At 36.5% G+C, this 10976-nt stretch overlaps 1 protein-coding gene across 1 annotated transcript; it reads right to left on the reverse strand.

The window, feature by feature from the left end:
- Positions 1–7315: 7315 nt before the first annotated feature.
- LOC145037661 (1-aminocyclopropane-1-carboxylate oxidase homolog 1-like) lies at positions 7316–10121 on the reverse strand. The gene is made up of 3 exons (XM_078986357.1): positions 9540–10121; positions 7860–8181; positions 7316–7686 (listed from the first exon to the last, which is right to left on the reverse strand). Exons 1-3 carry the CDS (start codon positions 10061–10063, stop codon positions 7426–7428), a joined length of 1107 nt encoding a protein of 368 aa, XP_078842483.1. The 5' UTR covers positions 10064–10121; the 3' UTR covers positions 7316–7425.
- Between the last annotated feature and the right edge of the window lie 855 nt (positions 10122–10976).

Here is a 10976-nt window from a genome sequence, read left to right on the forward strand (position 1 = left end):
CTCTATGACTCAGGGCATCGGCTACCACTTCAGCCTTGCCAGCGTGATACAAAATTTCATAGTCATAGTCTTTTACTACATCCAACCACCTCCTTTGTCTTATATTCAAGTTGGGCTGATCGATAAGGTACTTCAGGATCTTATGGTTCGTGTATATGGTACATCGGACACCATAAAGATAGTGGCGCCAAATCTTGAGGGCGGATACCACTACCCGCGGCTCCAAGTCATGGGTGGGATACCTCATCTCGTAAGAGTTCAGATGCCTTGATGCATATGCTATTACGTAGCCTCTCTACATCAACATGGCACCCATTCCTGATATGGATGCATCACAATAGACTACAAAGTCCTCTACTCCCTCCAGAAGAGCTAATACTGGAACTTCACACAATCTCTACTCAAGAGTCTTGAATGAAGCCTGTTGCTCGGCCCCCAAACAAAAGTAACACCCTTCGTGGTCAATCTAGTGAGAGGAAGAACAATATTGTATAAATCTCTGATAAACATCTGGTAGTAGCCTGCCAGACCCAGAAAACTCTGGATCTCGGATGGGGATCTCGGTACCTCCCATCGCATAACTACCTCAATCTTGTCCGGGTCAACCAAAACTTTTGATTAACGTGGTGTCCCAAAAATTGGACCTATCCTAACCAGAAACCATACTTGGAGAATTTGGCATAAAGCCTCTCCATCCTCAATACCCCAAGAATCTCTTGCAGGTGCTCCTCATGTTGTTCTCTAGACCTTAAGTACACCAAAATGTCATTAATGAACACGATCACCGACCTATCCAACATGGGCCTACACACCCAGTTCATGAGGTCCATGAACGTTATCGGTGCATTGGTAAAAACAAGGTCTACAACTTCATTTAGACCCCATCGGCTAATTCTCGACCGATCTTAAATTTAACCGTACGAGGAGTTTATACTGTTAAATGACCGCGAAGAATTCGTAACTCCTTCATACAGACTTCGTTTTCGTCTATATTTTTACCGTTGAGTTCCTATTAATGAGATGTTCAACTCTCATTTAGGTCGCATAAGCCAAAAACCGCTCGAACTAAAATTCGAGTTTCGGGTCGTGCACTGCTAAGCCGAATCTTAGAAAAATCATAACTTCCTCATACGAAGTCAAATTTGGGCATTCCTTTTTTTTTTGTATATTCTAGGTTTAACATATACTAAAACTTTTGATTAGATCACTAAGGCTAAAAGTCGCTCCATCATAAATTCACTATTTACGCTTCTCGGTGTCGTGTCGGTTTTGTCGTGAAACTTCAATGGGTCATAACTTCTTCGTTATAACTCGGATTTCGACGCTCTTTATATGTACGGAACCCTTGATACATATTCTACAACTTGGTTAAGATTATTTATTCTAACTAATATTTTGTAAAAAAAATCGTTTTCAAACCCTATTATCTCTAAGTTGACTAGCCCAGATCTACGAGCATTACAACAAGTATATAAGGACCCCTAGTTCTAGGGAAATTGTTACACTTGATCCTAAGGAACCCTAGAGCCGATTTTTCCTCTCATCCTTTTCTTCTACATCATCCTCTTGCTTTTGGTGTTTGTAAGCCATTAGAGGAGTGACATTTGTGACTCTAAGCTCCAAGGAAAGAAGATTCTAGCCATTGTTGAAGAGGTAATCATGTAGATCTGTTCTTATATGTTAATTTCAAAATTCATATGCTAGATTAGGGTTCTTGAGTCTTGGATGAATTGCATGTAAAATAGAGAAACCTAGATCCAAGTATTAGGGTTTGTATGAGCACATAGGATGTTCTTTTGTATAAAACCCATCACATAGAACTTCAAATGTCACACTAAAACCTTCAAATTTTTTGTTGAATGAAAAATGATGCGACCAAGAATCTTGCACATGACATTAAATCGAATGAAACAAAAACATTGCAAGGCTGGACGCACAAAATTCTAAAACCGATTCCTTGCTTGGTTCCTGCCCAAGCTAGACTACAACTAGAAATCCTTACACCCCACTGACAATTCCCTACCCCACCTATATTCGACTTGATCATGGTTCCTTATCTATTCATTGACATCTCAAAAGAAGTCACTAGCTACAACTAGCTCCTAGACCAACCAGTTTCTTTTGAGAGACAATCCATGAACCTCCTGACCCATACATTCGATCGCCACCTACTATATTCCCATGCCTTAACAAAATCCTAAATCGAGATTCCACATACTCGCACCCTAAATCCCTATGATTCATCCTTCCAATACCACAAACTCGAATAGATCAATGGTCCTCCAAACAGAATACCTTGTTCTCATCCCCTTAGGGTACGAACTACCACCCACTGGTGTTGAAACCAACCCATAAGTCAACCGGTTTAACCAGGCAAAACCATCACTGGCCCTAGAAGAATAACACACGCAAGATGATCTTCCAGATAAGGATCAAAAAAATCCCAAGAGAATCCTAAATTTCAATTGAAGGCCTCTGAAATTTCCCAATTATGACCACTTAACATTAAGGATTTCATGTATCCGCATCAGAATACTAACTTACGATAACATCCACTCCTTGCTACCACTCCTTCCCTAGCAACGATAGTGATTGAACCTAAAGGTTCTCTCATGGGAAACTGTCGGTCCTACCTGAACGAATGTTATCATGCCCGAACTCCGAGCTCGCTGATAAACTATACGTGATATTTGACCATAGATCTTCCAATCATACCCCTGAAAAGGATCCACCTAGGAACCAAAACAACCCATTGAATCACTGAATCCTGACCAACAAGATACGACCCACCGATGACTCTTGACATGTGAAATGACATATGAAGATTCACAATTCATAAATAAGGCAAAACGAAGAACTAACCTGAAGCTACTAGTTACCAATACGCAACAAGATACCAAGACAAATACAACACCGATTAAGAACAATTTCACCAAAATATCAATACAACATTGGGGATCGAGTTACATACCAGAGATTTCTTGCGGCTCGACCTTGACCTCATGAGGAACGATGAGCCTTGGGACCTGAGCTCCTTCCACCTCGAAAGCAGGACAACTGGTCCTGAAATGACCTGGTTGGTGATAGAGAAAGCATATCTGATCTTTCTTACAATACCATTGCACATGCCCTCTTTCCCCACACTTAAAACACCTAAACTTATGACAAGCAAACCCGTGAGTTCTCCCACACTTTCCATATACCTCATGATTCTCCTGACTTCTAGCACCTAGGTCAGTAACATTAGTGTCCTCATCCTCTACTGATAGAGACCTCCTGTTCTTTCCTAGTTGTTTCCCCTCAACTAGATATCCCCCAGCAGTCATCTCACTAGCAACACCTCTCACAGTCTGCAAGGCTGCAGCTTGCATCTCGAGCATGTTAATTACCTTTCCAGTGATCTGATTTATGACAACGAATAATTCTTCTTGCAAAATCTGAATTTTTTTTACTGAAATTAGCTCCCACGTCTACTCGACGGACCACACCGGCCTATCCTGGCCACTAGCTCTTGATCCTGGTCCCAATCCCACCTTCAATCACCTCGTCATTGTCGTACTAAACATAAACTAGGGAGATATTAGAGGAAATTCATATCAGACCAGGGGATCCAACTCCTAACACAAACCTATGGTATGTGACTTCCTTGCTACGCGTACAGGACTTGTGCTTTCAGTAGTACGGGCCCATACTACCTTTCATACCTACCCGTATTTGTCTTAGAGGATCATCAAAACAACCCCACCAATGCCCACATACTAGCATAATTATACACTTTATCCACACTTCATAGAGGAAGAAAAACATAAAATAATTGGCCAGTTGACCCCACATAACTCATCCTACCACCAACTATCACACGAGCCTCCATTGGTTCTAGATAAGTATCATATGAACACTATCACATACTACATAACTTAAACAATCTTAGGCTAAAGGACTCAATCCTACAATGGTTTGAGTCAGATAAGAGCTGCACAGCAGGACTAAATCGCCCACCCTAAGACCATTTACCCCATGTAGTATGTAACATAGCGCATTCACTTAATAGTTAGTTCACACACGAAAGAGTCATACAATAATGAGTAGTGTACTCTACAAAAGATAAGACATCAAATATTAGGCCATTCTATCATAAGATTCTTGAGCATCCCTATCCTATCACTAGCATGTTGTTCTAATCGTAACATAACATAATACCAAATAATTGTGTGGTAATTTAGGGTCTACTTACTGGTTTTGGCTGATCATACACATCGCATCCTCCTTGATCATTTTGAAAACCATTTGAAAATTGTTTGAAAAATATTTTTCCTTATTTTTGAGACTAGATTCACACGAGTGTTCCTCCAATTCACTCAAACCAAGGTTCTGATACCAACTTGTAACATCCCAAAATTTTCAACAAATTTTAACTTTTCAAAACAACCCATTCACTAAAGTGGTATTTACAAAAACCATTGTTTCTAGAACATTATTTAAAATCAGAGGTTAGCTAAACATGTAACATCCATGATTCCAAGGTATTACTAATTTATTTAATCTTACATTTATTTGTTTCGGGCCATGGAGTTCTTTAGGCTTAGAGGTTGGGCCTCTTCGTGTTTGGGCTAGCTGAAGCCATACAATGGGCATAATCCTATCATACGTGGGGCGTAGTTGGATCAAGGAAAGTATGGAGCCATGCACATACACTCAATACACAAAGTGGTACGAACAACGTACATGTGCTGACTCAAAACCCTAGTTTTTAGGGTTCAAGCCATACAAATATGTTATTATGTTCCATGTCCCAGCCTCCTTAGCTCAGAAACCCTAAAATCTAACCGTTATCATCATTGTGTGTTCTTGACCTTGTGGAGATCATTTATGGTAACTTGAAGCCTTGGAAAGAAGAAGAGGAAGTTGGTGAAGAAGAATTAGTGAAGCTTGATCTTGAAGATCGGAATCATCATCATCATGTAGCACTCATATGAGGTATAAAGTTTAGAACATGCCTTATGAATTCTTAGATCTCTTGTGTTTAAGTTTTTGGACCTTTTTGGTCCCATAAATGAAGCTTTATTAATCTAGCTCGTTTCTTAAGCTTAGATTTGCCACTCTTGGTGTTATTTGAGTCCTTAAGTCATAAAGTTTTCATCTTGGTGGTCTTGAAGCATCCATGCATGAGTACTGGTCATTTTTATGGAAGTAGATTGTCATATTCTGAATTTGGGTTCATTTGGGGGCATGCAAGCCACCAAGTGGTCGACTTTATGGGTTAAGATCCTTCATTGGACTCAAATCTATGGTTGGAGCCTTAGTTCTTAAGGGTTTAAGTGCTTTTTGGGATTTTGGCTTAATAGGAGAGTACATTGGGTGTAGAAGCTCGTACGCGCATCGTACAAGCCATGCAACTTGTACGTTTAACGTATAGATAAGTACGCCCCACGTACTTACTGATTTTGGCTTTGGGTTCTTTGGGCCTCGGTTTGGGTCACGTCCATGTATTAGTGACTTGGTCCATGGTGGACCATCTGGAACTCGACTAATAGGCTAGAGAAACATTATTGGGTCTTGGGCTAAGGCCAATCCGAAAGGATTGGGCCTAATTGGAAATTGGGCCATATTTTGGGCTTCATGAGATTGTTTATCATTTGGGCCATGGGTTGTGATTTAAGGACCAAGTTATGTTAGGGATAAAATAGTCTTTTACCCCAAGTAGAGGTTTTTGGTTAATAGTTTTTGTTTGGATTGTTATCTCAAGAGCTATAGGACCAGCAGTTAGGGATCAATCGTTTCGATTAACTTTTCGAGGTGAGTTTTCTCACCGGGTTTAGCAGGTCTAAGGCATAAGGCCTACCCTTATTGATAATGTTAATATACTTGTTTTTTGTGTGATACTTGTATGTGCATGTATATGTATGTTTATTGGGCAGGGCTGTATTCCGAGTGTGGGCATGGCCCATATCTCTTTGGACGGGGCCTGTATTGCGAGTGTGGGTGGGGCCCGTATCTCTATGGGTGGGGACCATTATGTGTTACGATGGTATGTGGTATCTTGAGGAACTCACTAAGCTTTGTGCTTATGGTTTTTAGTTTGTGTTTCGAGTACTTCCAGTTCCAAGGGGAAGAGCTCGGGCTGACCGCATCGCACACACCACAAAGATTCTGCGTTTTACATTCATTCTGATTTAGATGCATTTGATACGTTGTTTTGATGGGTTGTATGAATGATGTTTGAAATAATATTTTTACCTATTATAAAATGAAATTTTTGGGACCATATTTTTGGATGTTTCAAAACATAACCAAATGAGGCTTTCATAATGTTTAAATAGGGTGCAAACACTAAAAATTAGGGTTTCATTAAATCTCACGTACGCTATGCGTACTCCACGTACGCCCAACATACGTGGATGGGATCCGCGATCATGAATTCAAGCTAGTACGCTTAGTGTACCACAGTGGCGAGTCTATAACATAAAACCATGTGGTTCACTATTTAAGTGAAACGTAAAAATAAATAAATTTGCGGGTTTAGGACGGGTTGTACTAGCAAAAAAATTATTATAATTGTATCTGATAAGGTCTTATATATTGACATCAATGGTGGTGGAGGTTTGGTGCCCAACGGATGACGTTGTGCAATTGATGGTATGAAACGGGAGAAGAACAACATCTTGAGAACGATTTTTTTATTGTTTTTTATTTTTTTTCCTGTATTTATTTAATTATATTTTACTTGTATTGGGCTATTTTCATTCGATTATACCTTAAATAAATTGGATGCCTAAATATTGATTTATATTTATTTTTGTTGCCAAAAAAATTAAGGTAGTTCACTCAGTTCTTAAAGTAGGTCTCAATTTATAACCATATATAATCTCTTAAAAAAAATAAAAAATAAAAAATAAAAAAATGTAGGTCAAGTGACCTACCTTTGAAATACTTAGATCGCCCTGGTACACCCGCATAATTTGATAAAAGCGAACTAGTCGTCAATCACGAGGGAACCAATCGCACCTAAAGACGATTGACAAAAAAAAATTCCAATGATCTTATACAGGCATCCAATCTCACTAGATTGATAAATCTAGCCTAGATTGGTTAGCACCTTCGAAATATCACTATGGCTATTAAATAGCTTCATTTATGTATTTTTTTTTACTAGTTCCTAGTTCGATTTCTATAATATATGTGGCTTTCGTTCTAAAATATCATCGTCTACTCTGCTTGGACTTGCTACACAGGTAAAGTGTTCAGTATTTACCCTTACATTTGTATATTCCACTTATGTACAAATAATATAACAACATGATAATTTTGCCAAATATCGCACAAAGAGAAAGAACATATATATCTTCAAGATAGATTACATGACCAGGACCATGAGACAAACATGAAAATGAGCGCTTCATCATGTAACTCTATTGTCTAAATTATCTAGATCTTGAAATGAAGAAGAGCAGAAGTGCCATCAAGTCCTTTTGCCCTGTAGTAATCTACATATTCTTTCAAAGTTGTGCCTCGATACTTGGCTGGATTATCTTCTGAAAGCAATTCCTTGATTGGTTCAAGCACCTTTAAGGTCTTAGTGGGATTTTTCGGGTAATTCATAAAGAAAGATGCCACCGATACCCTTGGACCAACCTTGTTTGCCATCACTTTATGTCGTGAACTCACAAACTTGTCATTTGTAACTAACTAAAATATTCCAACGATTATGATAAGTGGCAAATCAATTTAGAAACAAAAAAAAAAAACTAGGATATGTAAGTATTAGATAAGACGAGTATATATAATTATATGTGATTGTGATTTTGAGTATGCTATAGGTTGAAAATATATTAAAGCTTAAGATAGAGAGAAATGCATACCTGTAAAAGATCTCCAGCATTCAATACAAGAGCTCCGGGTATAGGGCGAACATCGGTCCATTGATTTTGATAAAAGATCTTAAGCCCACCAACATGATCTTGTAAAAGAATCGTGATGAAATCATTGTCAGTGTGGTCATTGGTACCTATTGTTAACTCTGGTTGTGGGCAAGGAGGATAGTAATGACCGAGAACAGCAAGCCCTTCAGCACATCCCATGTCTAAAAGGTGATTAGGGTCGAGCCCTAGAGCCTCGGATATCAACTTGAGTATACAAGATCCAAGTTTCATCACTTGCCTTGAGTATTCCAACATAATATCCCTACAAGTATATCCAAAATTAAACAAACATATCGTGTAGTTATAATATATACATTTGACTTATGTAACCATAGTTTCAATATCAGGTGACTTATAAATTTATAATCATGTCAGGCTAAAATAAAATTTTGACGAAATTAACAATGACTACATATTTTTCGTAAATATTCGATATTTGATGGTTAATATTTTAGTTGACAAATAATACACTTAAATCCCTTAGTTTTGAAAAAAAAATTAATGACAAATATAATTTACTCATAAACTATTTCTTAATTCCACCTATTTCCACAAATGTATTGTTGTTTTACGAGATTGTTTAAAAGGATAATGAAATGATTATAATTAAAACTAGTATTTATTAATGATTAAGACAAATTAACCTTTAATTTATATTTTGATCGATACATACAATATAACTTTTCACCAATTTAATAACACAAAGTCCTAAATGGGTTATGTTGTTCTAATAAAAGCTTTTTTTTTTTTGGCAGTTAACTCAATATATTATGCGTATACAGTTAAAATAGGTCACTTTCAAAGGTTAACCAAATCAATATAGATCCCACACTATTCAGCATATAGTGTAGCTAAATATAAAAGGTCTCCATCAAAAATATTATTATGGTAGCTGTGATAATGCGTTAAAAGAAAGATTGAAAAACAGTGAAGCAAACTAAGAAACCTCAAAAATCGCATCAAAAAGTGGAGATTGAGAAATGTTGAAGAAAAAAAGAAAGGAAATAGAAGTTCTCACGAAGAGAGCAGATTGTCTCGTTAAAATTTTTAATCGGAGAAAACTAACATTTTTTATCTTCGCCAAAAAATCGCAGGGTAAATGGAATCTCCAAAAACGAAATAATAACTTGTTAAATTATCAAAAAAGTATCAATATTTACGGAAAAGATACACTTTACTCTCAAAAAAAAAAATTGAACGAAAAAGTTCTGAAAACCGACAAAATTTACACTTTGATCATTTTTGACAAGTTGAAACTGATACCAAATTCATTTGGGATTATTTTATAAACTAACCCACAATATTAAGATTTTTCTATAAACAAAAAATATAATGACTAATATTTGGATTTACAGAAAAGTCTCAAGATTTTGAGCTAGTTTACGAAATAGTCTCAAATTTATTTGGTACCGATTTCAACCGATCAAAATGGGTTAAACTGTAAATTTTTACTGATTTTCAGGACTTTTCCATTAAAAAAAAATACTGATACTAAAATGTAACTTTTTCGAAAATATTGGTGATTGAAATTTTAATAATTACTTTAACAATATTATTATCACTTAATTTTGAATAACAAAGAAAAATATCAAAAACTGTCATAAAAGTGAAAAGTGAAACCTGCAAGGAGATGGCAACTCTTCTGGTTGAGGAGGATCAGGAAACATGGTGCACAAGAAAGAGTCTCGCCAGTTAGTCACCGGAGCAGAATACAAGTCAAAATTGCTGTTGTAAACCACCCTTCTCCTCCCACTTTGATCCCTGGTGTACCACTTCTTCTTCACTTCATTATCTTGCTCATGAAACCCAACCACACCTTTCGTCATCTCCTCCAACATACTAATCGGAATACCATGATTCACCATCTGAAAGAACCCCCAACTCTCCAATGCATCCTTCACTTGTTCGATCACCTCCTTTCGCCGGATCGGATCTTCATTGATTCCTTCGAGATCGATGGTCGGAAGATTAAGCTCTTGATCGGAGTTTTGGTTTTGAGGTGAAGGTAGGCGGAATATCTGAGGGACCTCTGTAACTCCGGCATCTACAAGTCCTTTCACGCCGGTTTTGGTTTCGTCGAACGCCGTGAGCTCTGCTTTCCGGTCATAGTCCCGTGTGACTGCAGAAGTGCTAACTAAGACCATCTTCTTTGTCTTGTTTGGCGGCTATTACTATGTCACTAAAGTTAGTTATAGATATGAAATATATATATTGGTTATTATATAGTCGTGATATTTAATTTCTCATGTACAATATTCGTGGATAAGGATCCAAAGGTCAGTTTTTTTAATGCGGTGGAGATCATGCATCAGAAACATTATTAGTTGTTTGGTGTCGAATTTTAATCATCTACTCATCTAGTTTTTTTTTTTTTTTTTTTTTTTGTTTTTTCTAATTGTAGAATTATTCATCAAACCTGCTATTTGATTAATATTTAATGGTCTAAACGGGATAAACTAACAGATGCACATGCTTACAGAAAAAAAAATACAAATGTTATGTATTTTTTTATCAGATTGGTTCTTTGTTTATTTTATCTTAATGATTTCTTTGTATAACAATTTTAATATTTTAAAAATACTTAGATAATAATACGTACATAACTAACTAGTGGTGGGTGGTTGGTCGGTTTGAAATATTTTTGATCCAAATCGAAACCAAACCAAATTGAATTCAGTTTGTTCTAGACCAAACCGAGTTTCGGTTCGGTTTGGTTTAGTTTAGAAATCGAGGAAACCAAATAACCAAATATTTTCTTTAAAAAAAGTTCAATTTTCAAACATAAAATGATAAAGCTCCAAAGATAAAGATATGACGATTCATACAAAAAGTGATAAAATGATAGTGAAAACCCTTAAATTGCTAAAAAGGCTTTTATATATATATATATATATATATATATATATATATATATATATATATATATATATATATAAAATATAAAATATATCTTTTAATTAATTATATAATGCAATTTGGTTTTTTGATGTCGATGCGGTTAGGTTTAATCTTCATAAGACCAAAAGTCAAACAAAACCCAAAATCAAAATTTGGTTT

The sequence above is a fragment of the Lactuca saligna genome, chromosome 3, assembly GCF_052625555.1.
Source record: "Lactuca saligna cultivar CGN05327 chromosome 3, ASM5262555v1, whole genome shotgun sequence".
Lineage (NCBI taxonomy): Eukaryota > Viridiplantae > Streptophyta > Magnoliopsida > Asterales > Asteraceae > Lactuca > Lactuca saligna.